Source organism: Brienomyrus brachyistius, unplaced genomic scaffold, assembly GCF_023856365.1.
Source record: "Brienomyrus brachyistius isolate T26 unplaced genomic scaffold, BBRACH_0.4 scaffold50, whole genome shotgun sequence".
Classification (NCBI taxonomy): domain Eukaryota; kingdom Metazoa; phylum Chordata; class Actinopteri; order Osteoglossiformes; family Mormyridae; genus Brienomyrus; species Brienomyrus brachyistius.
In genome coordinates this window covers 440,756-468,188 of record NW_026042325.1, presented here as the reverse complement: position 1 = coordinate 468,188, position 27,433 = coordinate 440,756, and the positions used below count along the sequence as shown (strand labels likewise).

The 27,433-nt window shown below is 46.1% G+C and overlaps 1 protein-coding gene across 6 annotated transcripts in view; it reads left to right on the top strand.

The window, feature by feature from the left end:
* The window catches only part of LOC125723602 (sodium channel protein type 8 subunit alpha-like), a 67,114-nt gene that overhangs the window by 4,607 nt on the left and 35,074 nt on the right, over nt 1–27,433 (top strand). For 3 of the 6 annotated variants that reach the window (XM_049000343.1, XM_049000342.1, XM_049000340.1), the window contains exons 2-8: nt 3,421–3,750; nt 18,882–19,001; nt 19,662–19,750; nt 20,864–20,992; nt 23,597–23,688; nt 26,545–26,766; nt 27,061–27,124. In XM_049000343.1, the coding sequence (XP_048856300.1) occupies nt 3,475–3,750; nt 18,882–19,001; nt 19,662–19,750; nt 20,864–20,992; nt 23,597–23,688; nt 26,545–26,766; nt 27,061–27,124 (992 nt within the window). In that variant the 5' untranslated portion in view covers nt 3,421–3,474. Of the gene's footprint in view, nt 1–3,420; nt 3,751–18,881; nt 19,002–19,661; nt 19,751–20,863; nt 20,993–23,596; nt 23,689–23,883; nt 23,976–26,544; nt 26,767–27,060; nt 27,125–27,433 lie in introns of those variants that run through there. The other 3 variants (XM_049000341.1, XM_049000339.1, XM_049000345.1) reach the window with 2 other exon arrangements.

Genomic DNA, 27,433 nt, shown 5'->3' with positions numbered 1-27,433 from the left:
CAGGGACATCATGATAGTAAGAAGATGAGCTTGTTATGGTAGGTATCTCTGCAATGGCTCCTCTGGAATAATCACCTGTACATTCCAAAAAAGTAAATTAAAACAATGATTTATAAATTAAAACAATGATTTATGATTTGTTTGGGGCCGTGTTTGGGCCGTGTTTGGGCCGTGTTTGGGGTTATTGTTTGGGGCGTGTTTAGGCCGTGTTTGGGGCCGTGTTTAGGGTGTGTTTGGGGTGTGTTTGGGCCGCGGTTGGGCCGTGTTTGGGGCATGTTTGGGGCCGTATTTGGGGTGTGTTTGGGGCATGTTTGAGGTGTGTTTGGGGCCGTGTTTAGGGTGTGTTTGGGGCCGTGTTTGGGCCGTGTTTGGGGTTATTGTTTGGGGCGTGTTTAGGCCATGTTTGGGGTGTGTTTGGGCCGCGGTTGGGCCGTGTTTGGGGCATGTTTGGGGCCGTATTTGGGGTGTGTTTGGGGCATGTTTGGTGCGTGTTTAGGCCGTGTTTGGGGCCGTGTTTGGGGTGTGTTTGGGCCGCGTTTGGGCCGTGTTTGGGGCCGTATTTGGGGTGTGTTTGGGGCATGTTTGAGGCGTGTTTGGGGCCGTGTTTGGGGTGTGTTTGGGGCATGTTTGGTGCGTGTTTGGGGCATGTTTGGGGCCGTGTTTGAGGTGTGTTTGGGGCATGTTTGGGGCGTGTTTGGGGCCGTATTTGGGGTGTGTTTGGGGCATGTTTGGTGCGTGTTTGGGGCATGTTTGGGGCCGTATTTGGGGTGTGTTTGGGGCTTGTTTGAGGCGTGTTTGGGGCCGTGTTTGAGGTGTGTTTGGGGCGTGTTTGGGGCCGTATTTGGGGTGTGTTTGGGGCATGTTTGAGGCGTGTTTGGGGCCGTGTTTGAGGTGTGTTTGGGGCATGTTTGGGGCGTGTTTGGGGCCGTATTTGGGGTGTGTTTGGGGCATGTTTGGGGCCATATTTGGGGTGTGTTTAGGGCATGTTTGGGGCGTGTTTGGGCCATGTTTGAGGCGTGTTTGGGGCCGTGTTTGGGCTGTGTTTAAGGCGTGTTTGGGGTGTGTTTGGGGCATATTTGGGGCGTGTTTGGGGCCGTGTTTGGGTCGTGTTTAGGGCCTGAAGAGACCAGTTGCTGGAGTTTTGAAAGTGAAATGTTGTCGCATTGTTGCCTGATATAGGATTTCAACTGCTAAACAGTTCAGGGTCTCCATTGTCTTATTTTTTGTTTCGTGATGCACCAAATGTTTTCAGTGGGTCACAGACCTGCACTGCAGGCCAGTACAGCACCCAGACTCTTCTACTACGGAGTTCTTTTGTAGTGTTATGCGCAGTTTTCCATTTTGCCTCAGTCCATCTTAAATGAAATTAAAAAGTTAACGGCATTTCTGGATCACGGTTTCTTCTTTACACGGTAGAGCTTCATCCTGCATTTGTGGATGAAGCGATGAACTGTGTTTACAGATGATGGTTTGTGCTTCTGAGCCCATGCAATGATTTCCACTATAGAATTGTGTCTGTTTTTAATGCAGTGCTGCCTGAGGACCTGAAAATCACGGATTTCCGATATTAGTTTTCAAACAATTTCTCCGGATTCTCTGAATCTTTTAATGATATTATGTACCATAGATGATAAATGTTATTTTTCTCTTATCTATATAATGTCCCTTTTAAACACATTAAATGTAAACAACTGAAATACAAGAAAGACTTTCTCTTGAACATAGCATTATTTTCTGGTGAATAGCTTGTCCCAGAACACTCTGGTGAACAGTCATGTTGTAATTTTAAATCGGACCATTGCTTCAGTGAATGGATAGTATTATTGATTGAAATGAATATGAAAATGTATAATTTTTACTGTGTCTCTTCAATGGATTACGTACTTCAGGTATTATGCTGGAAGTCGATTTGAGTGGCTGTTAATTACTTAATTACTGTATGGCGTTTACTGAATGTTCATCCGTTTATCCACTTTATTTTCCATGGTAGGCTCCTGCAATACATTACTGCATACAGTCCGTAGAATGGTCATCTTTGTCTCATTACAGATGCTCCTCTACTTAAGAATGAGTTATGCCACTGTGGTACTAGGTGTCGTACTATAGGTGGAATTGGCATGCAGAAAAAAAATTGATGTTACGGACAGGAAGCGGGAGCCCAATGAACACAATTTGGACTTACAGTCCTATTTGTTTGTATCTTTGAAAGTTCGTAAGTTGAAAGTTCGTAAGTAGAGGAGCGTCTGTATATACATTGCAAAAAGTTACATTTGTCTACAGCTTGTGTCATTATTAACGATTATGCATTATTTATTCATTTTTGTTTTATTGATAACAGTATTTATAGTGGTAGTTAAGTATTGTTAGCGGCAGTAATAGTAGCAGACAAATGACAGTTTATGTGCATTCATTGTTTGTTGGTGTGCATGTCTGTTTGGTGGGGGGGGGGGGGGGACGAAATGTGTGGGGGTGGCAAGACTTGTTACTTTTTAGCTTGGGAGACATGTTTCAGTTCCCCACAATATAAACCTCAATTTCATAAAAATCTGTGAATGTAATCACAAAACAATTTGTATTTTGTTTGGTTACTTATGTTTAAGGATAGGGCTGGGTAGCGGAAAGGGTTAGGGTTAGGGTTCGGGTTATGCCCATAAAGATTATGACTGGAATATATAAATTGAATATGTGTGTGTGTGTGTGTGTGTGTGTGTGTGTGGCTCCAGTTGGTTAGTAAACTTCTATCTGAGACTTGTGTTGGTTTGCTAGACAGTGTTCCATTATTCCATCACTACTGGAGGTGGACAGTACTTTAATCACATGAGAAGTCATAGGGTCAAAGAAACAGACGGAAGAGGAACATGCCGTCCAGCAGAAGGTCATTCTTTGAAAATGATGATCTTAAAGAAAAAGCCCACAGCAAAGTGCAGTCTACTCTCTAAGGACGATGATCTAAAACACACGTGTGATCTGTCATAAAGAGAAAGCATATATTATTTATTTAGGATGTTTGTTTCTTTGACTTCTGCTTGGTAGATTTTCTGTTAGTAAACACAGTCAGCCTACTCTTATTAAGTTATGAGTCTGTTGTTGTTATTATTATATTATTATTGGGGTGTGGGGGTGGATAATTCAGGTCCAGAAAGTAAAGATTTTGTTTCAGCATAAACAGTTACAGTCACAGAGTACTCAACTGGATGGTTGAAACAAAATCTTGGTCTGGATTTTTACCCTGTGTTCAGTGCATCCCCTTCCTTTAGCCCTGTACTTCCTCAAATAGGCTCCAGGCTCACTCTGTTCCAGAATCTGTAAAGGAAATTGGATCATTATTGTTTTTGGTGTTGTTCTGTACCTTTCTTAATAACTTCCAGATTGATATGACATTGACAGACCTGCTGCTGCTTTCTGCTTCTCCTCCTACAGCTGGCTGTCCTGGATGGTACATAACTAAAGAAGGAGTTGCTGCAGGATGAAAACATGGCTGCACCCATTCTCGCACCGCCAGGACCTGAGAGCTTCAAGAGGTTCACCCCAGAAACTTTGGCCAATATCGAGAAGCGCATCAATGAACAGAAGAAGAAGAAGCCGCCAAAGTCTGATAGCAGTCATCGCGACGACGATGATGACAACAAAGACCGTCCCAACACCGACCTGGAGGCTGGCCGTAGCGTGCCCTATATCTACGGGGACATTCCTTCGGGCATGTTGACAGTACCACTGGAGGACATTGACCCATTCTATGCAGATAAGCAAGTGAGTTCCTCCTCAACTTGGTCTCCACATGCCAGCCACTTCAGTCTTCCTCTTGACAGTTAGTGCCCCCCCAACAGGAGCAGTAAAAATGAAAGAAACTGCCCCTGCAGTGAAGAGGGAAGTGAAGGGGGGTGGTGCTGGTGGGGGGGGCTTCCCAATTATTCTATTAAGCGCACGGTTTATTTATGTTTATATATTGTTTGTCCTGCGATTGGCTGGCCCCCCATCCTGGGTTGTTCCCTGCCTCGTGCCCATTGCTTCCGGGATAGGCTCCGGACCCCCCGCGACCCAATAGGATAAGCGGTTTGGAAAATGGATGGATGGATGGATATTGTTTGTCTCTGTGGGTGTCAAGACATAATCCTGAGTCGTTGATCTTTTAGACCATCCTTTGCTGTGATTGTCAGAGAACTCTTAATCCAGTTTGGAGAAATCAGGTCACTGTGGACTCATAGAATTTATTTTCTGGTACCTAGAAGTACACAGTGTCAGGTGACATGCATACTAGTTTGTTTGTCCAATAAGAGACCTTCTGATAACATGACATTGTCTGTAAGCGAGTGAATAATTTTAAGAAAATATCATTAGTGGATATCAGATTGATATTTTGTTTTCTCTTATACGTTGGCTTCTGGGTAGAGTAGTCTCTCGGTTTATGAGCTTTTTGACCTTCACCTAGTTCTGCAGCGTTGTCTTAAAGATCTCCATCAGCCTTTGTGAAGCTGGGATCGGCTCAGTGCAAAGGATAGGATATTGAGGCGATTCTAAATGCATGTCTTAAATTGCTTCCCCCCTGCCCCCCCCTCTCCTTGTGGCAGTATCTTAATGCAGCACATCGCAGGAAAACAGTGGCTGCATTGGCTCTGGAACAGTGCGTCCTCAGGAGACTGCACCTTGGCAGGCCAGTGGAGGGTGATCGGGGGAAAGAACCTCCTTCTGATTGGATGGCTTCTAAAGCGAGTATCACTCACACTTCTGATTGGATGGCTTCTAAAGCGAGTATCACTCACACTTCTGATTGGATGGCTTCTAAAGCGAGTATCACTCACACGGCCTGCTGCGTGTGGGTGCCGAGTCAGGATCTGTGTAACATGGGCAGGGCACATCGCATGTGTATAACTGAACCCTCTGTATCAACACGCGATGCAAATTTGTCCCTTGGAGACTCAGACTTTGCGATTCTCCTCACACCTGCAGTCTTGTTTCTACATGTGGCTCCAATGCTGTCCAGTGAACACTTTGTGGGACACAAAGTTCTTGCGACAGGTTTTTGAGAGGTTCTTTTTTTGTCATTGTTTCATAGCATAGAAGAAAGCAGAATAACAAAAAGTGATTATCTTGTCGTATTTTCATCAGCTAATCAGCATATAACAAGCACATGATGTCACCGAGCATATTTTGTGTTATTTAGACATCTTGCCTCACTGGAAATTCAGTGGAAATTTAGAACTCAGTGGGTACAAGAGATGCAAAGACCTAGAATTCTGCAGCTACCCCATCACATATGATGCTAGCTGCTTTCCCAGATTATATACTGTGCAGCCATTCTGAACCTCACTGTGTAGGTTTCCCTTTTATTTTACATCAGTGAAGGAAAAGCAGAGCAGCAGATTAAATTCTTGAAAGTCTCTCTTCTTCATTCTCTGTCCTTTCCTCAACGTGTAGACTTGCAGTCTTGGTTACTGGTTGATTTGACTTATGATTCCTGGGATTGTTGTTGCCTTCTGCGTTTTTTAGCGGTGGGTTGTGGGTATGTAATGAAGAATGTGTAAATGGGGCTTTATTGTAATGAGAGATCAAATCCACACCCCTCCTATACTCTCATTGTGGGAAAAGCTTTTAAATCTGCCAAGGATGGATGATTCATAGAGTTTCCACACATCGTATGTCAAAGTTGAAGAAAATGAGATTAAATTAATTAATAATTATTCATTATTGTATTAAAAGTTGGCATTCTGATCTAATATAAAAAGTAGATGTTCGATATATGTTAATGAGTCTTTTGATATAGTATGTTATCAGCAACTTTTATGTTCAGGAATAATAAATATAAGGGAATTTGCCTGTGTGATGTAGGTATCACACCTGTATTCTGTTTGGACCTGTGATGTAGGTAGTACAGTTGTATTCTGTTTGGGACTGTGATGTAGATAGTACAGTTGTATTCTGTTTGGGACTGTGATGTAGATAGTACAGCTGTATTCTGTTTGGGCCTGTGATGTAGGTAGTACAGCTGTATTCTATTTGGGCCTGTGATGTAGGTAGTACAGTTGTATTCTGTTTGGGACTGTGATGTAGGTAGTACAGCTGTATTCTGTTTGGGCCTGTGATGTAGGTAGTACAACTGTATTCTGTTTAGGGCTGTGATGTAGGTATCACAGCTGTATTCTGTTTGGACCTGTGATGTAGGTAGTACAGCTGTATTCTGTTTGGGCCTGTGATGTAGGTATCACACCTGTATTCTGTTTGGGCCTGTGATGTAGATAGTACAGTTGTATTCTGTTTGGGACTGTGATGTAGATAGTACAGCTGTATTCTGTTTGGGCCTGTGATGTAGGTAGTACAGCTGTATTCTGTTTAGGGCTGTGATGTAGGTATCACACCTGTATTATTTTTGGGGCTGTGATGTAGGTAGTACAGCTGTATTCTGTTTGGGCCTGTGATGTAGGTATCACACCTGTATTCTGTTTGGGCCTGTGATGTAGATAGTACAGCTGTATTCTGTTTGGGTCTGTGATGTAGGTATCACACCTGTATTCTTTTTGGGGCTGTGATGTAGGTATCACACCTGTATTCTGTTTGGGCCTGTGATGTAGATAGTACAGCTGTATTCTGTTTGGGTCTGTGATGTAGTAGGTACAGCTGTATTCTGTTTGGGCCTGTGATGTAGGTATCACAACTGTATTCTTCTTCGGCCTGTGATGTAGGTAGTACAGCTGTATTCTGTTTGGGACTGTGATGTAGGTAGTACAACTGCATTCTTTTTGGGACTGTGATGTAGGTATCACAACTGCATTCTTTTTCGGCCTGTGATGTAGGTAGTACAGCTGTATTCTGTATGGTGTTGGGAATGGGGGGAGCAGGGCTTGAGAGACATTCAATGCTGGGAACTATACAGTGTGCACAAAGTGAACGATCATGTGGATGTACAGAGATGTGGGCCTGTGGAATGTGGAGCTGGGAAAAACATCTCCAGTGCTGCCTGCACCACACCGTGGAGGTAACAGCCAGCCAGAATCTCAGTGCAGCAGCCTGCCGCAGCCTGACTAGCTGCTAAGGGACGTGAGGATCCCTCCCAGAACCGGCCCTGTGTCTCTCATAGCGTGTGTCCTTCAAGTTTCCTGAGCACTGCCCGCGCCACGGGAGACCAGTGCCTGGGATGCGAGTGCATGACAGATTACCTCAGTAATGTTCTGATGCGTGACTGAACAGCACAGTCCGAATGGGGCCTGAGAGGGCAGGACTCCATGGTAGAGGTGTCCATATGACGTCTCCTTATGACAGACGTTAAATTTTGTTTTGGTTTGAAAGAACTGGAAACCAGAAAGAGAGAATCTTGCACAAAACAGTAGTTTGTCAGATTAAGGCAGTCATGTGCTACATTTAAATCAATAGTCTCCCACTTTTTCTGGTGGTTTTTGCAGTTCTTAGTTTCAACAGGTATTGTGATCAAAGTGATTCAGCCAAGATAAGTGCAAGACTTGGAGTGTATGAGCACCAAGCACTTGGCCAAATACCACTAAAATGTGCTACTAGCACTTTGAACCTGGGTAAATACCCACCGTGTGATGTTCCAGGGGGTGCTATGGTGGCGCCCCCTTGTTGGCACTGTTACCTCGTGCCTCTCAGCCCATGGTTCGAGTCTCCTCCCTGGGTCTGCGTGGGTGGAGTTTTGGTGAGTCCAAAAACGCGCTGGTGAATTAGAGTTGCCAAATTGTCTTTCAGCGTGAATGTATGTATAAATGGTATAAATGGTAAATGTGCTCTCCCGTGGATCGGTGCTGTTTCCCTGCCTTGCTTGTCGCTTCCGGAATAGGCTCCGGATTCCCACAATGCTGCATAGGACGAGAGGGTAAGGAAAATGAATGTATGATTGAATGGAACTTTTGAAACAATGGAATATTTTAGTTTTTCAACCAACAGATATTAATATACATGTATGTGTAAATACAGAATAAAAGTGGTTAGTTGAGCTCCCTATCAGTGAAGACACAAGCTGAAGCTCTGTGCATGTTTAAAGTGTAAATGTCTGATTGAAAGTCGTCTTTATGATTCCTGAGAGTTACTCTTGCTTTGGTTGCTGAGGATTGATCCGCTTGCTTGCCCAGGGGGTCCCATATTCCTAAAGATGTGAGAATATTGCATGGAAAAGGCAGGCGTGTCAGAGACCTGGTCATTATGAAGGGTATAGGTACTGGGGGGAGCGTTTACCCCCAATATTATATTTGGCTTCAGTCATCCCCCTATAAATAGACCTTTGTATTTAAACTATTAAGTTGTGCCCCCCCCAAATCATACTCTCTCCTACACCACTGTCTTCAAGGCATATTCAGAGAAGGTTTCATTTGGGGACTAACGTGTGTTTGAGTCTGGTACCTATAGATGGAAATGGGGACAGGCCAGATGGTTACATTCATTTCTCATTTGTGTTGTGTTGTTGTAAGGAGACGTGGTCATGGGTTGTACGCAGTATGGCTGGAACTACACTGTTCCTGATGATTTGCCTTTGGATGGTGTGACCTGCCGGCTTCTCTTATTGAACATACCAGCGGCCCATTTGACAAACATCATTTCTTCTCTGTGTCTTTGGTGTTGAGTCTTGATGAAACAGGACGCCTGTCCCTCCACATGTGACTCGGTCTCTGACAGAGTCGGCTGGTGCTGGTGCCTTTTTATTGCCCTTTTATCACCCATGGAGAAGACATCAGAAACCTCCCACCTAGACAATGAACACTGTGACCTTGGGAAGCATTTAGGCAATAGTGAGAAACCTTCAGCCTGACTGGACTGGACGTTGGGTCAGTTTCAGGGAACACAGCAACCCCCTAAAGAAACATTGGGTGACTGTATGTGCAGGAGCATTTCTGTATATCTGCTTGTCCTCTGCTGTCTCTTAGACAGAACCGACCAAGTCCGCATGACCAGATTAGCTTTGCCAATGCAGGTGAGGTGAACCAAACATGCTGTAACTGTGGAACTGAAATCAGGAAGCTGACAGGAAGGGCTTCTACAGGGAACATGTGCGCTGAGTGTAACGATGTCTTTTTCCTGCCGCTGCACCCACCAGCTCTCCACCAGCACTTTCTCTCTCCCTCTCTCTCTTGCTCTCTCCCCCCTCCCTTTCTCTCTCCCTCTCTCTCTTGCTCTCTCCCCCCTCCCTTTCTCTCTCCCTTTCTCTCTTGCTCTATCCCTCCTCTCTCTCTCACTCTCTCTCCCCCTTTCTCTGAGCTTGCAGCACTAGTGAAACCTGACTACCGCTGCAGTTTGTCATGGTGTGGATGGGTGGGAGAGCTGGCCGGGGGGGAAGAGGAGGAGAAGGAGGAGAAGAAATGCAGCGTTGCAGTCCCAGCTCCCCCAGTGGGAGGTGCTGGGAGGGGGGGGGTTCTGCTTTCAGAGCTGTCTGGGCCAAATAGAAAGTGCAGTAGAAAGGTGTAAAGCTGTGAAGTCATGCTTGTATGTGCGCGTGTGTGCATGCAGGAGCACATTGGTGAGCATATCCTTAGGCAGCTGTTTGGGGGCACAGTCCGTTTAGGTGCAATGTTGTAATGGCCTCTCGCTGGGGCCAATCACAAGGCTCGTTCCACGGGCCACACACATGAGCTGCTGCCAGGGACCCTTTATCTCAGCCCTCAGTTAGGGGTCCCTCCTTACCTTCCCCCCTTCTGTGCTGTGGGTCCCTGAAGCAGGATCTATGGATCTGAGCCCAGTCAGGCAGATTCTCGGTATCAGGTGAAGATCATAGTGTCTGGAGAAAGACCCGGCGTCCACCTCTGGGCTGGGCTCAACGGGGGGGGGGGGCATCCATTTGGAAAACAATCATCTTCCACATCTGTAGCTGTACTGCTGAATGAACAGTGGAGGGGCTGTTAAATGGCACTGGCATGTGTGGGGCTGATCAGTGAGTGGGATGGTGCGGGGGGAGGGTGATCAGTGAGTGGGATGGTGCGGGGGGAGGGTGATCAGTGAGTGGGATGGTGCGGGGGGAGGGTGATCAGTGAGTGGGATGGTGCGGGGGGAGGGTGATCAGTGAGTGGGATGGTGCGGGGGGAGGGTGATCAGAGAGTGGGATGGTGTGGGGGGAGGGTGATCAGTGAGTGGGATGGTGCGGGGGGAGGGTGATCAGAGAGTGGGATGGTGCGGGGGGAGGGTGATCAGTGAGTGGGATGGTGCGGGGGGAGGGTGATCAGTGAGTGGGATGGTGCGGGGGGAGGGTGATCAGTGAGTGGGATGGTGCGGGGGGAGGGTGATCAGTGAGTGGGATGGTGCGGGGGGAGGGTGATCAGTGAGTGGGATGGTGCGGGGGGAGGGTGATCAGTGAGTGGGATGGTGTGGGGGGAGGGTGATCAGTGAGTGGGATGGTGCGGGGGGAGGGTGATCAGTGAGTGGGATGGTGCGGGGGGAGGGTGATCAGTGAGTGGGATGGTGCGGGGGGAGGGTGATCAGTGAGTGGGATGGTGCGGGGGGAGGGTGATCAGTGAGTGGGATGGTGCGGGGGGAGGGTGATCAGTGAGTGGGATGGTGCGGGGGGAGGGTGATCAGTGAGTGGGATGGTGTGGGGGGAGGGTGATCAGTGAGTGGGATGGTGCGGGGGGAGGGTGATCAGTGAGTGGGATGGTGCGGGGGGAGGGTGATCAGTGAGTGGGATGGTGCGGGGGGAGGGTGATCAGTGAGTGGGATGGTGCGGGGGGAGGGTGATCAGTGAGTGGGATGGTGCGGGGGGAGGGTGATCAGAGAGTGGGATGGTGTGGGGGGAGGGTGATCAGTGAGTGGGATGGTGCGGGGGGAGGGTGATCAGAGAGTGGGATGGTGCGGGGGGAGGGTGATCAGTGAGTGGGATGGTGCGGGGGGAGGGTGATCAGTGAGTGGGATGGTGCGGGGGGAGGGTGATCAGTGAGTGGGATGGTGCGGGGGGAGGGTGATCAGTGAGTGGGATGGTGCGGGGGGAGGGTGATCAGTGAGTGGGATGGTGCGGGGGGAGGGTGATCAGTGAGTGGGATGGTGCGGGGGGAGGGTGATCAGTGAGTGGGATGGTGCGGGGGGAGGGTGATCAGTGAGTGGGATGGTGCGGGGGGAGGGTGATCAGTGAGTGGGATGGTGCGGGGGGAGGGTGATCAGTGAGTGGGATGGTGCGGGGGGAGGGTGATCAGTGAGTGGGATGGTGCGGGGGGAGGGTGATCAGTGAGTGGGATGGTGTGGGGGGAGGGTGATCAGTGAGTGGGATGGTGTGGGGGGAGGGTGATCAGTGAGTGGGATGGTGTGGGGGGAGGGTGATCAGTGAGTGGGATGGTGCGGGGGGAGGGTGATCAGTGAGTGGGTTTTATAGAGCTGCCCCTCCCCAGTTTGTTTTTTTTTCCTTTGCTTTGCTGTATAATAAATCAGATCGGCAGCACATTTTAATGCTGTCTGGGTCCAGCTCGCTGATGACACAGCAGTGCATGGCTGTGGGGGTGGGACACGGGCGTGTGGGACATTGTGCAACCAAAGGAGAATGGATCGCTCTCAGTAATGGCCATGTGCTGGTGCTGGTGCAGGCGGGGGGTGGGCGGGGCGGGGGGGGTGGGGGGGGTGGGGATGTATACTGTTGAGGTTATGCTTATTTATAAAGCTGTTCTTTAATCTCAAATCAGATTTTATTATGGAAAAGATTTACATAATGGATCTGGATGCTAGAATTCAACATTCCAGTACGTATGATCAGCGAATGGGAGATGAGCCTTGGTCATTCTGGAGGGATGGGTGACCTTATTGTAGAGGTGATTTCCTGACTTGGTCCGGAAAGATGTCTTATTGAATTAGGTGCTGTCCTGTGGGAAGGGCATTTTCCAGACCACTTCAGAGGCCCTGCCTTTGCTCAGGTTGGCCCATTGCAGCCGCCCAGCAGCAGCCTAAGCAAACTTTGTGATGTCACGAGGAGATGCGTGCGCAGGACCAGGCTGGTCAGAATTCCATCGTTTACGAAAGTGCTGGCTCCCCACGCGTCTCCTGCATGGCACGTCTGACGTCACACATCTGTCCCCGGCCCCGTCCCAAGGGAAACTGTTGTGTTTATTCTGCTCTTGTTGACTGCGGACTGACAGTCCGACCTGACGTCCACCTCGGCTCACTTTCCGTCAGTGCGTAAAGGAAAGGAGGGGGTCGCACTGAAAAATGCGCATGACTGATTCATGCAAATCTCCCTGTTTTATTTAAATAGGATCGGATCTTTATACCTATTCCAGCCAACTCTGCCTCTCCCTGTTCTTTTCAAGGCTATTTACAAACCAGCCACGCCCACCGACCATCCAGGATTAATGTATCTAACGTACTTTTCATATCAGGTCGACTTTCTGGCCTTCCGTGTGGATTCAGATTTCAGCGTAATCTCTCTGAGTAACAGCTAAGCTATTTAGCAAGACAATGTGACTGAGGGGGAATGATTTGCAGGTGGCTTTTTGCAGATCTGATGGTGGAGTGAAAAGCCAAAGCTCAGGGAGGCTGATGCTTTGGGTCATGGGGACATTGGTCAGGGTTCATTTGGGATGCGTCACCAGAAGGGACCTTAAGTTCAGGTTCAGGCGTCTCCTTCAGGTTTTCTGAAGCACTGCTGATGACTAACAATACCAGCCTGTCCTAGTATGTCTCTACATTCTTTCAGCAGTTCCTTTCTTAAACCCCGGGATGAAAATAGACTGCAGCTTGGGATCCCCCACCATTAAAGCATGATCACATAAGTAATTCAGGGCTTTCATTGCATACATTATATAACAAAAACTAGTATTTAAAATAATATTACTTTAAATTGATACAGTAAAATTAATTGCAACAAAAACTTCCAAAAATGTTTTGTAAATGATTTAAAATAACATGAAATGAATATTCATTTTTGAAAATGCATATTAGAACACTGTGGTGCCTCCCCGCAAGTCTCTCTGCAGTGATCCACTGCTCCTAAGTCTGTGGTCCCTCCTGGCAGGTCTCCTTGCAGTGGGCCACTGCTCCTTAGTCTGCAGTCCCTATTAAAACACTGTGGTCCCTCCCGGCAGGTCTCTCTGCAGTAGGCTGCTGCTCCTCAGTCTGCAGTCTTTATTAGGACACTGTGGTCCCTCCCCGGGAGGTCTCCTTGCAGTGGGCCACTGCTCTTCGGTCTGCAGTGCCTAATAGGACACTGAGGTCCCTCCCCGGCAGGTCTCTCTATAGTGGGCCGCTGCTCCTCGGTCTACAGTCCCTATTAGGACACTGAGGTCCTTCCCCGGCAGGTCTCTCTGCAGTGGGCCTCTGCTCCTCAGGCTGCAGTGCCTAATAGGACACTGTGGTCCCTCCTCGGTAGGTCTCTCTGCAGTGGGCCGCTGCTCCTCAGTCTGCAGTCCCTATTAGGACACTGCGTTCCCTCTCGGCAAGTCTCCTTGCAGTGGGCCGCGGCTCTTCAGTCTGCAGTCCTTATTAGGACACTTCGGTCCCTCCCGGCAGGTCTCTCTGCAGTGGGCCTCTGCTCCTCAGTCTGCAGTCCCTTTTAGGACACTGAGGTCCCTCCCCGGCAGGTCTCCTTGCAGTGTGCCGTAGCTCCTCAGTCTGCAGTCCCTATTAGAACACTTTGGTCCCTCCTAGCAGGTCTCCTTGCAGTGTGCCGTAGCTCCTCAGTCTGCAGTCCCTTTTAGGACACTGAGGTCCCTCCCCGGCAGGTCTCTCTGCAGTGGGCCGCGGCTCCTCAGTCTGCAGTCCTTATTAGGACACTTCGGTCCATCCCAGCAGGTCTCTTTGCAGTGGGCCTCTGCTCCAAAGTCTGCAGTCCCTATTAGGACACCGAGGTCCCTCCCCGGCAGGTCTCTCTATAGTGGGCTGCTGCTTCTCAGTCTGCAGTTCTTATTAGGACACTTCGGTCCCTCCCCGGCAGGTCTCTCTGCAGTGGGCCTCTGCTCCTCAGTCTGCAGTCCCTATTAGAACACTTCGGTCCCTCCTAGCAGGTCTCTCTGCAGTGGGCCGCTGCTCCTCAGTCTGCAGTCCCTATTAGGACACTGAGGTCCCTCCTAGCAGGTCTCTCTGCAGTGGGCCTCTGCTCCTCAGCCTGCAGTCCCTATTAGGACACTGAGGTCCCTCCCCAGCAGGTCTCTCTGCAGTGGGCCGCTGCTCCTCAGTCTGCAGTCCCTATTAGAACACTTCGGTCCCTCCTAGCAGGTCTCTCTGCAGTGGGCCGCTGCTCCTCAGTCTGCAGTCCCTATTAGGACACTGAGGTCCCTCCCGGCAGGTCTCTCTGTAGTGGGCCGCTGCTTCACAGTCTGTAGTCCTTTTTAGGACACTGAGGTCCTTCCCCGGCAGGTCTCTCTGCAGTGGGCCTCTGCTCCTCAGGCTGCAGTGCCTAATAGGACACTGTGGTCCCTCCTCGGTAGGTCTCTCTGCAGTGGGCCGCGGCTCTTCAGTCTGCAGTCCTTATTAGGACACTTCGGTCCCTCCCGGCAGGTCTCTCTGCAGTGGGCCTCTGCTCCTCAGTCTGCAGTCCCTATTAGGACACTGAGGTCCTTCCCCGGCAGGTCTCCTTGCAGTGGGCCGCTGCTCCTCAGTCTGCAGTCCCTATTAGGACACTGAGGTCCCTCCCCGGCAGGTCTCTCTGCAGTGGGCTTCGGCTCCTCAGTCTGTAGTCCTTATTAGGACACTTCGGTCCCTCCCGGCAGGTCTCTCTGCAGTGGGCCGCTGCTCCTCAGTCTGCAGTCCTTATTAGGACACTTCGGTCCCTCCCGGCAGGTCTCTCTGCAGTGGGCCTCTGCTCCTCAGTCTGCAGTCCCTTTTAGGACACTGAGGTCCCTCCCCGGCAGGTCTCCTTGCAGTGTGCCGTAGCTCCTCAGTCTGCAGTCCCTATTAGAACACTTAGGTCCCTCCTAGCAGGTCTCCTTGCAGTGTGCCGTAGCTCCTCAGTCTGCAGTCCCTTTTAGGACACTGAGGTCCCTCCCCGGCAGGTCTCTCTGCAGTGGGCCGCGGCTCCTCAGTCTGCAGTCCTTATTAGGACACTTCGGTCCATCCCAGCAGGTCTCTTTGCAGTGGGCCTCTGCTCCAAAGTCTGCAGTCCCTATTAGGACACCGAGGTCCCTCCCCGGCAGGTCTCTCTATAGTGGGCTGCTGCTTCTCAGTCTGCAGTTCTTATTAGGACACTTCGGTCCCTCCCCGGCAGGTCTCTCTGCAGTGGGCCTCTGCTCCTCAGTCTGCAGTCCCTATTAGAACACTTCGGTCCCTCCTAGCAGGTCTCTCTGCAGTGGGCCGCTGCTCCTCAGTCTGCAGTCCCTATTAGGACACTGAGGTCCCTCCCCAGCAGGTCTCTCTGCAGTGGGCCGCTGCTCCTCAGTCTGCAGTCCCTATTAGAACACTTCGGTCCCTCCTAGCAGGTCTCTCTGTAGTGGGCCGCTGCTCCTCAGTCTGCAGTCCCTATTAGGACACTGAGGTCCCTCCCGGCAGGTCTCCTTGCAGTGGGCCGCTGCTTCTCAGTCTGCAGTCCCTATTAGGACACTGTGGTCCTTTCCCGACAGGTTTCTCTGCAGTAGGCCGCTGCTCCTCAGTCTGCAGTCCCTATTAGGACACTGTGGTCCTTTCCCGACAGGTTTCTCTGCAGTGGGCCGCGGCTCCTCAGTCTGCAGTCCCTATTAGGACACTGTGGTCCTTTCCCGACAGGTTTCTCTGCAGTGGGCCGTTGCTTCACAGTCTGCAGTCCCTTTTAGGACACTGAGGTCCCTCCCCGGCAGGTCTCTCTGTAGTGGGCCGCTGCTTCACAGTTTGCAGTCCCTTTTAGGACATTGAGGTCCTTCCCCGGCAGGTCTCCTTGCAGTGGGCCGCTGCTTCTCAGTCTGCAGTCCCTATTAGGACACTGTGGTCCTTTCCCGACAGGTTTCTCTGCAGTGGGCCGCGGCTCCTCAGTCTGCAGTCCCTATTAGGACACTGTGGTCCTTTCCCGACAGGTTTCTCTGCAGTGGGCCACGGCTCCTTAGTCTGCAGTCCTTATTAGGACACTTCGGTCCCTCCCGGCAGGTCTCTCTGCAGTGGGCCGCTGCTCCTCAGTCTGCAGTCCCTATTAGGACACTGTGGTCCCTCCCGGCAGGTCTCTCTGCAGTGGGCCTCTGTTCCTCAGTCTGTGGTCCCTCCGCGCAGGTCTCTCTGCAGTGGGCCGCTGCTCATATCTTGGAAAGACTGATCATTTCGTCTAGTTCTTTTTGCTTTTTTGGGTCCTCATTTCAGGTGGCTGTCATTCTCATACTACTTTATCTACATTTTACATTTGCTGGATCCTTTCCAGAATGCCAGTTAGCAAAATGGCCAAAATGTACTTAAGGGAATGAAACCAGTGTTTCAAACCAGCATCATCATTCTGCCTCCTAGAGTGGTATGGCAGCCACATCAGGTACCGGCGCTTGACGGGTCAGACCATTTTTTTGGCCCGTACAAGTAGCTACATGTTAACAAATGTCACAATGTGCTGCTTTTCTTTGTTAGTTCCTGACGTTCTTAGGTCATGTTAATTTGTGGTCATAAAAAGCAGGACCCTGTTACCCTGAAACCCAAGGCCAAGCAGGGTGTGGTTTGGTTGGTCCCTCAGCCTTTGGGCTCTCCATTCTCTTCCTGTAATGGGTGGCCTGCCCCCCACAGGCAACTGAAGGTAAAGAGGAGTGGCTGTGTGTGAGAAGGCATGTGACAAGTTAGTGTAACATACACTGAACTGGGATCTTTAAGGTTTTTTTTAAGTATTCATTTTTTATGTGTGAATCAAACTTTTTGACATGGATCAAGTGCAATGCAGTCATTATCTTCATTATTATTTTTATTTGTTTGTTTGCTTGTTTATTGATTATTTTATTGTTTTATTTGATGTCTTTGTTATATTCTTAATATTTCTAATAGCTGTTTCTTTGTGTAATTCTGGTTCTGGCAAGGACTCACAGGTAATGTAAAGGAGAGTAAAGGGCAGCGAAGCAGCTCAGACCTTCTGGAATGTTCCAATGGAGTCGGTCCCCTGGCACTTCCTCTCTGACTGCAGCGGCTGCTGCCTCACAGCAGAGGGGTAAAAGGAGCCCCTGTCGGATTCTCCCCTGGATCGTGCTGGAGATCTCGCAGGGAATTAGATGGCAGTGGCGGGGGGAAGGGCAGCAGATTGGTGGGGGGGGGTGTATCAGCTACTCCATGCACAAAGAGCGAAGCTGGGCGCAGGGGACAGTGATTGTGCAGCCAATGCAGGTGTGGTCAGCCACCCCCCCCCATCCCGGGGGCAGACACGCCTCTTTGTACACTGCCAAACAAACCCCTGCCCCTCTCACTGGTCAAGAGTATGCCGATCTCAGCACATCCCTTGATCGATGGCCAGGCTGTACACTTGCCTTCCAGTAAAAGGCTTGAGCAGGGAAAGAGGATGAAGGTAAAACACTGTGCCCTGCATTTTCAGAAGGATGGGAATGTTCTAGTCCTCCTTCACTGCTGCTTCTGGTGTTCTCAATTCCAGAAGAAAAGTCAGCTGAGATGAATAGAGAGTAGAATGTATAATCAATTATATTCTGTCTTCTTCTGCATTTGGTTTAGTGTGTGTGTGTGTGTGTGTGTGTGGATTATGTTTATATTACATTGTGGGGACCAAATGTTCCCCACAATGTAATAAAAACCTATTATTTTGACGTTCTAGGGACCATAAAACTCATATTTTGTTTGGTGTCTTATGGTTAAGGTTAGGGCTGGGGAGGGGTTAAGGTCGTCCTTGCTGGGATTAGGGTTTTGCCCATAGAAATTAATGGACGGTCCCCACAAAGATATGAATGTTGGCCTGAATGACAGTGCATGTACTGGAGCAGATAAAAAATGGTGCATAAGTGCAAGAACATTAGCTTCTGACCTTCGTACAATATGGAGATGATTCATTGAAAACATTCATATGATCAAAGCTCTTCATGGCTATATAGCGATTTTACCTAAATGTGGCTGAATGTGACTGAAGCTGAATGAGAAAAGGATGAGAGCTGCATGTATTTTATATATGTTCTATTATATAAGTGAGATAATAAAAAAAAAAAACGCTAAAATAACTAACCATTTGGTAACACATTTTACTTGAGGGGGCACTAGTAACTCAGTTACTACTCAAGTACAAATCATGAACAAATATGGTAACTGCATGGAATACACAAACCGTTATGACTGATTAATGTTGAAGGAACTTGGTATCAGAACGTAACTAACGCTTAGTTTCTGGTTAATTAGCACTTTAAGTAAGAAAGTAAGAATGTACTGGTACTGCTACATTATTTGTGCCCCCACAAGTATTACCAGCCATCTCAGTGTCGCCATATATATGGACGAGGCCATTTTGTAAAGAGTATTGCAGGTGTCCTGAAACAGCGGGAGTAACTTTACTACAAAGCAGACAACGCTCCAGCACTGGCTTATGACCAGCAACTCACCCAGGCTGCCATTTTGTCTTTCGTTTCCTCTAAGCCCTTTGACTGTAAAGCAATACTGAAGTGAAACCTAAAACGGTGTTATGTTCCAATGGGCTGTAAGTGCAGCCCGGGCTGAGGGAGCGAGACGACCCAGACGGTCTCGGAGCTCGGTGCACCAGCGCTGCCCTGCTTCCTCCTCATGTTGGCCTTCACTCTATCGATTGCCATTATCGATTTTTCACTGTGTATCTGCTCTTTTAATGTTATATGGGTCATATATGGGCTTTATATATTTACCTCCAAATGGATTTCACCTTGTTTAAGCTATACATTGCCTTCATTGCACTGTAATCTCTTCTGTTAATTGGCGTGCTTCTGTCATGCTAATACCCCAGGTAGGTGTGTGTAACCACAAGTGTGCTCCCCTCTCGAGATCATGCTTAGTGGTGTGTACATGTCAATTAATTCTTTGTGTAACGTTTACCTTATTCTTTACCTCTGACCTCACCTCTCTCTCTCTCTTTCTTTCCACAGACATTTATAGTATTAAACAAGGGAAAAACCATCTTCCGCTTTAACGCTACGCCCTCATTGTACATCATAAGTCCATTTAATTGTTTTAGGCAAATAGCTATTAAAATTTTGATACATTCATATCCTTTTAAAATGCTGCCTGACCTTCATTTTGGCAGAGCTTCCTGAATGTTTTCTGTGGGCTTGTGTGATACAAATACCATATTAGCAAAATACCAGTGAACAAACAAGGAATGCAGAGTGAATTTCTGACTCTTAGGCATTAGAGTGTGCAGAAGAAAGTTAAATATACCTTGCCCCCCCCCCACTAACCACAGTGTTATCTGCTGTAGAATTATAGTTTTGATTCATAATACCTGTATCCTGTAGCCATCTGTACTTTTTAATGAAATGTATAAGAGTTGCTCTCTTCGGCCATTATTATTTAGTTATTTCTTGGTGGTAAACAATTTTATGTGGAAACACATCTTTATGTTGACAATTAAAGATGCAGACAGTCTTTTCAGTTTAGGTAGGTAAGTTCAATAAATGATCTGTAAGTGTATCCTATGAAAACATTAGAAATTTAATTAAAAAACACAGGTTACCAGTTACATGGTGCCCCATCTCCCTAACAAAAAAACAAGAATAAATTCAAGATCATTGAACTGGTGGTCCAGTTATTGATGTTTCTGTTGTGTGGGGTAGGTGACTTGAAATTGTGTTTTATGTCTTGTTATATACAATCCTTTCGTTTATAAGGACTTATGTTATGTGTTTCCTTAACCAGCCATTCTCACAGTCTTCAGCATGATCATTATGTGCACTATTTTGACCAACTGTGTATTTATGACCTTCAGTAATCCTCCGGAGTGGTCCAAACAAGTAGAGTAAGTATCTGCACCATCTCAGCCGTGCTTCTCTGTCATACATTATAACATAAGAAATTTGCAAACGAGAGGAGACCATTCGGCTCATCAAGCGCGTTTGGGGAGAACTTAACTAATAACTCATAGGCTAGTGGGGTCTGTACATTCACCACGGAAGATGAAATGTCTCTGCTTAGCCTTGCAATTTTGTAAGACACCTTCGAACCTTCAGAAGCTATTTTCTTAAGAAACCCTTATCTAGGCCCCAAAGTGCTAGTGGAATATAAATCGTACAGCAAACTTTAAAATGGCAGGTCTGTGTGTAAGCTGATAGCAAAATGATCCTAAGATACACATGTCCCCGACCATTTCTCCTTTTATTGACCAATTGTGCTAATTTTCTCACATTAAGTTCACTCTCCATGTTATGGTATGTGATTAAGAATTCTTTTTTGTAAAAGTAATATATGAATGTAGTACAATTACCCATCAACACAAGCTGAAATGGCTTAAAAACTATAGGAAGAAACATGCAAAGATGTCGTTACGTTAATGAAATGCAGCGATTTCTGAATGTGGGTTCATTCCTGATACACGCTTATAAACAGACTTCTGGCAGCAGTGTTTAAGGGTCGCTCTGAAGAAGAGTCCCTGCAGATATAAAAGCCACACAAAGCTATTGTTCGAAATTTCAAATGAACCAGGAATTGACCCAGCCACCGCAAGCTTACATTTTAACAGGGAGAGATGCACACTACCATCTCGACGGTGATTTAATTTTATTTAATGTGAAAAACATACACTTAAAATATTTCATATAAATATAAAATAATGATCAAATAATATAGTAAATGAAATTGGTCTAAAATAACATATAATATGTGCCCTGCGATGAAGCGACATGCTACACCGGGAGTCCCCTGACCAGTAGCTTATGCAGCGTGGAATGGGCTTCCGTCTTACCACAACACTGTACTAGATAAGAAGCTGCAAGATGAATAGATGGATTGGAAAATGATATACAATGATATGTATTACTATACATTGTGTGTAATGAAACATATCTTTTCTGAAACACTGTACCTTGGTTGCCTGTCTAAGACGCCTGTAATTTTGCTGTGGTTCTTTTTAAAGGTACACCTTCACGGGCATCTATACATTTGAGTCACTCACAAAAATAGTTGCCAGAGGATTTTGTATAGGTAGCTTTACGTTCTTACGGGACCCGTGGAATTGGCTGGACTTCATGGTGATCTCCATGGCGTAAGTATACTTCTTATTTTTTCAAGCAATGATGCTTTGATGCAACATGAGCTTCCTGGCTGGTGTTCTGCAGAGTAATAATTTCAATTTGATTTAAACTCCATATCTTCTAAACACACATGTGCATTGGTGTCCACGCTCATACCCATGCTTAAAAAAGTGCCCTAAGAGCTACTATGTAGATCACTGCTGTCAAGCTCAAGACCAGCAGGACTGGTACAGCCCACTGCCTCAACTCTAAATTTTTGCGAAATAGTATTGAGGGTTGTAATCCACACCACAAGATGATTTTAGAACAGAGACACATTGATCTGAAAAGTCGAAAGCCCTGCTATTCTTAGTTTTTCCGCTTGGGGGGGGGGGGGGGGGCACAACATTGTTGAAGGAATGTAATGTTCAGTGTCACTATGAGACTGACCTCGCTCACAAAGATGCCCATTCTCAAGGGCAAGTGAAAGTGAACAAATTAAACGAATTACTGAAAAAAGAGCATCACATGTTTGATCATATTCAGCAGCCCAGAGATACAAATATGAGAGCTAGGATACCATTCATGAAGATACGACAGCTCCGAGCTGCAGAAATTGTGGGTCCTGACGAATGTCAAATTTTTGACTGACAGGTGTCTGATGAGACAGAATTTCAGATTTTGCCTGTTTTCATGCATTTTCTTTATTCATAACTACTTGATGAATAACCGTAAGCTGATTAACTGCATGAACTGTACCGAATGGCAGCTGTTGGACAACTGTAATGAAACAGATTGCTGGCAGGTGAAGTTCTGCTCACTTGAAGCATCACAGTCTTAGATAAGATAGCTTTATTAATCCTGGGGGAAGTTATTTGGCATATAGCAGTGAGGTTTAAATCAGAAACTATTTACAAGGGCAATCGTTTTGTAATCAATTTATAAGGACTACTGAGTGTGAAGACTTATTGTATATCAGAGCCTTCTGTTTGCATTAATCCAAACATGAATTTATTCAAATACGTAATTTGTGTCAATATATACTAAGAACAGTACAAAAATTGAGTTATGTAACAAAACAATGATTTTTTTTATTATTGTAATGCAAAAAACAACAGAAAGCTCCTCATACAAGAATTTGCACAATCTAATTAAAGTGAATTACAGTGGCATCGTTGAAAAAAATTATAAAACACATTCTTCAGAAAATGCTGCAGCAGAACACAATACCGTATTAGCAAACTTTCCATTTTAAAACTTACGTAAGGAATGGTCGGTGATACGCTGCTCAGTTCAGCCTTGACTTGGGGACATATCGGTCTTACTTTATGACATCATAACAACATGTGTGACTTGACAAAAGGGCTGAGAGGTTCTGATTAATTACATCCGCTCCTTCAGTCATCATCGTCGTCGTATCTGTATAAATGCATGGCAGTGACTCGCTGCTGCTGTGTTATACAAACATTTTTTTGTTATACAAAAAATACAATTCCATCTCATATGTATAAATATCATGTGCCACGTGAATGCATTTGCAGTGTAAAATCACCAAGACTGAAGTGATCTTTCTCTCCTCTACATTGTTCCTCCCTCCTTTTTATATTTTAGTTCCCTCTACATTGTCTTTCCCCCCATCTGACACTATCAGCTTCTTAGCATCTAGTCCTTCTTTTTCATATGAACATTTCTCTGTGTACATGTCTTGACAGAGCATAGCTTTTCCATGTTATGCAATATATATTTTTTTCTTTAATTGAGGTTTAAACCCCAGAACCCCTACCAGGATATCCAGTGGATGGATAAATCGATGAATGGATGAATGGATGGATGGATGGATGGATGGATGGATTGATGGATGGATGGATGATGGATGGATGGATGGATTCAAAGTTTTGGTGGAAATTAAGGAAAACCCAATGGACGTTATCTGACACAAACATGGGCACATACAAATTCACTCACACGCTTTCTATAACTAATTTATATAATCAGATTCAGTATTTTGGCTCCAACTACAAATTCAACTGAAGTTTGATAGTCCAACAAAGGATCAGTGGTTAGAGAAAAATTAACATATACATACAAGGCTATCAAGAGATGTAATTGCACTCATTTCAAAATATTCATTTTTTGACAGATGTATTACTTTTCCAGTACACAAACAAGTATGTAAATTCCAGAAGAGCCTGAATATCTGATTACAGAAATCTTTATTGCTGTAATCCTAGTGAAATGTTGCTGATTGGAACAGGTTTACCGGGTCTGTAACCTATTACATTCTGCTTGGAATTAGCAAACGCCTTACGGCAGTGGGACCCAACAGAAATGTGCTTTAGACTCCTCTCTGTAGTCTCTGATTAATCTTCAACAGCAGTAGGAGTCTGATCCAGACCCTGAGTTCCATATGGTTTATTCACATTTGTTTTGAAAAATAGCCCTACTTTCCTGTGTCAGTGATGTCTGGTAATCTTCTGTCCCTGAAGTGCTTAGGAAGAGACTGGTGATTTGTCATATTTTCACTTAATTCTGAAACTAGCTGCCTGTTGCTGTAAGACAGATAGGTCTCTGCATCTTCTTTTCTGTCTCTTGTTTCTTTTAAAATCACTACAAGTAATTTTGATTTGATTCTGCAGGTATATAACAGAGTTTGTAAACCTAGGCAATGTCTCAGCTCTGCGCACGTTCAGAGTGCTGAGGGCTTTGAAAACTATTTCAGTAATCCCAGGTAAGGGGTCCAGGCGGCCCGGTGGGGTGGTGCTATCCAGGGGTTGGTGTTAGGTGTCTTCTGTTCCGTTCCTTCCCTTCTTCCTTCCTCGATGGACAGGCTGTGTGAGTGGCGTTCCTCCTGGTGGCTGTCGTTGTGCTCTTGGCGTGTTGTTTTTGTCATTCGGTGTTTGTGTGTGATCCTCCCTCGTTCCAGATATGTGACAGAGTTTGTGGACCTGGGGAACGTCTCTGCACTGAGAACGTTCAGAGTTCTCCGAGCGTTGAAAACTATCTCTGTCATTCCAGGTGAGACTCAATTTAAACACTAAGGCTGATCCAACTCTTATTTCTCTTTTTTGACATATTGTTATAATAAAAAAAAGGAAATTTGGGAATAACGATTTACTTATTCCCCAAAATGATTAAAAAATAGTACTGATAGTTTTATAGGCTTTGCAGTCTATTAGCATCTCAGGCTCTCCAGTCTGTGCTGTTGACCCATCGGATACTGCCCACAATCAATTTAATTCCTTTGTAAGGAAGGATCTTTAACAGCACCACCCATGAATTCAGACAAAATGTTCTCTTCAGTGCAACAGCTCCAAATAGACACAACCACACACTAGTTACTGACTTCCCCCAAACATTTAAGTAATGTTTAGTGAATTCCCCAAAATGAGCAAGAAATATGAAGCCATTCAGTGACTACTGACAAACGTCTGATACTGCTGTCTGTCTGTCTGTCTTTAACAAAGACAAGAAAAATAGTCAGATTTTAAATGTACCATAGTCCAAGTAAAATTATGCTCAGCTGAGTCTGGCTGTAAGGCAGCTGTATAGTATAAGTCTTAAGAATGCTTTGACTTGTTTTAAATAATGTAATGGCTTATGTATTAGATATTCAATATGTACTGAAACAGACCACAGAAAAGTCCTATTGCATTTACTCTGGCCTCCACAAAACATCCCTTTAACTTATTTACGAAGACTGCCAAGCCTAGTCTGCATACGCTTCTCACGCTGCATGATGCTTCTCAAGGCGACTCCCTTTTTTCAGCGATTTCGCCTGCCCGCGGATTTGTTTTACTTTTTTATATTTTGAACAGCACTCTTAATTTTGCTCTCAGATTTTTTATTTTTTTTTATCAAATAAAACTAGATCGTCTCTGGACGAACCAACAAACAAACCAGCCAACGAACAAACAAATACGTGATGCAGAATTGTTTAGCAGCTAAACTGAATGAGTATGAATGTAAACACAGAGTACTGTCTGTGAGCTGCCCCCGAGCAGTGATAGGAGGAGCGGCATGTATCCCAGAATCCTTTTCATCCAAAGATCACAACACATTGCGGCAGTCGTGAATATTTTAATGCAATTCATTGACTGGCAGAATTGCTGGTTTCTGTCCTACTGCCACCTTTGGGAGACAGCTTTCCTTGCACGTCTCATAAATCCTCTACATCTGATAAGTCTGATTACCAACTTGGGAGGAATCTGTTAGGAGTGACTCTGGTCTTAATGTCTTGCCCCTGACCCATTTGGAGGCAGAATTAGAGCATTTAATCCACAGTGATTGCAGAAATAGTGGAATGAACCTGTACTTTGCCTTCAGGCCATGCGAAAGAACTGGTCACTACTGAGCCTAGTTGAACCTGAAAATGGAACCGTCCTAAAGTAGTTGAAGCTGTGACTCCCTGCACTCTCAGAGTGGAAGAGCCACTGTCCATCAGAAAATAAATCAGCATTTACCTTATATTGCACACTCTTTGTAATAATTTATCATGAATAGCGGAACAGTGAAAACAATTTTCCACTATTGGGAAAATTGTCTGAGCACTTTTTAACAAAGGCAATCAGGTAATAGAACTTACCATGACAGCATGTAAGACCTGTAGCAAAGGGAAGCAAAAGACAGCTGTCTCACCTGAGCTGGACTCTGGGTTTGAACCTTCTGACTGTCAAGGCTGGAGATCACAACTTGGAAGACTTCAGTACTAAAGGTATCTGCTACCAAGATGTTTACGAAGGGTGGAAGGATGGGGAAATGGGTCTGACGATAACCAGTGTCCACTCTCTAGTGTCCACCCACTTAAAGATGTTTCCAGTATTTTTCATCAGCCTTGGAGTTTAAATGATTTGCATGTGAATTCCATCTCCCTGCCTGTCCTTCTATTCCTGTCCCTCCAGTTTTTCTCATTGTTGTGCCAAAGTATTTATTTTCCTATGGACGTCTGGTTCATCTGCGTCCTGCATAGGGGTCCTCCCACAGTCTCCTGGGGTTTCACGCCGACTTGTTATTGAATTATCAAGCTGGCTTGCCTTCCAAACCAGAACAGCTTGCAAGGTCATCTCCTTGCTCCCTTCTTCCTGTGTGTCCTCTGACTCTCGTATTTCCCAAAATCTTTCCCAAACACATACCCAGTGGAGACCTGTGTTGGGTGACTCCTACTTTTGTCTTGTTCTCTGTTAATCTGAAACACTTGCAGTGGCCTGAAAGATGTTTAACTTTGTTTTGCTCTTTCAAGGGTCCTACTTCTTTGTCTAGTAATGTAGTTAAGCTCAAGAACTGAAGTTGACAGGACATCTCATCTAGTATCAGTAGTAGGTGAAATAGAAAGTAGTTCTTGTAGAGGGTAAGATTCATGCTCGGATACTCTTCCACATCAGGACCTGCTGATGCAATGTTTGTTCAGGGGGGTTACATACTTAAATGGAAAACGTCAAGCTTTTTGCTTCTGTGGAATGATGTGCAAGTATCTTCTGAGAATCCTTAGCTTATGATGTTTGTAAAGACATCTCCGTCTTTGCAATGAATATACTGGAAAACCCCTACGTCCTTTCCAACCTGCTCCTTTGTGTGTTACTGCTTGCAGGCCTGAAGACCATTGTAGGTGCACTAATCCAGTCAGTGAAGAAGCTATCAGACGTGATGATCCTCACTGTCTTTTGCTTGAGCGTCTTCGCCCTGATTGGCCTGCAGCTTTTCATGGGGAACCTACGGCAGAAGTGTGTCATCTGGCCCATCAATTCCACTGAGAATTACCTTAGCAATGGCAGCAAGGGCTTCAACTTCGATGAGTACATCATGAATGACAGTGAGTTAGCACCTAGGCTCTGCTAAGTCAACCACTGACCCTTCCATTCCAGCACCTAATAGCCTAAATATGAACATGGTTCACAGTGGTATCAAATGGGAGGGAGGATGTCACCCCGGGGGGGCTGTTTCTTTTACAGTGGTGAGTCAGATGCATGAATTGGTGGCACACAGCAGCTTGGTATGTTTGGGATGGAATGATACTGTTGCTGACCCAAGTGAACGGCCGCAAGCTGCAGAATGTAAAGCTGACAGCATCTTCCCTCCTCTCTTTTCACCCTTTTTCCATTTTTAGCCAATTTCTACTTTCTGCCTGGACAGTTAGATGCTCTTTTGTGTGGAAATAGCTCTGATTCTGGGTGAGTGGCTTGTTTTTGGACCATTTAATACAGGCTGATATACACCAGTTTATTGGGTACACCTAGTTAGCACAACCAAACTGTGCAAATCATATGGCTGCAACTGAATATATACAGCATACTGACAGGAACAAGAAGTTGAGTTTCTGTGTGATTGAACATAGATCACAGTAAAGATTTTAAACATGGTGTGATTGTTGGTGTCAGACATGGTGGTTCCAGCATCTCTGAAACAGCCACTAAATTAAGATTCTCATGCACTACAGTGTCTAGAGCTTACAGAAAATGGTGCAATAAAGAGAGAGCATC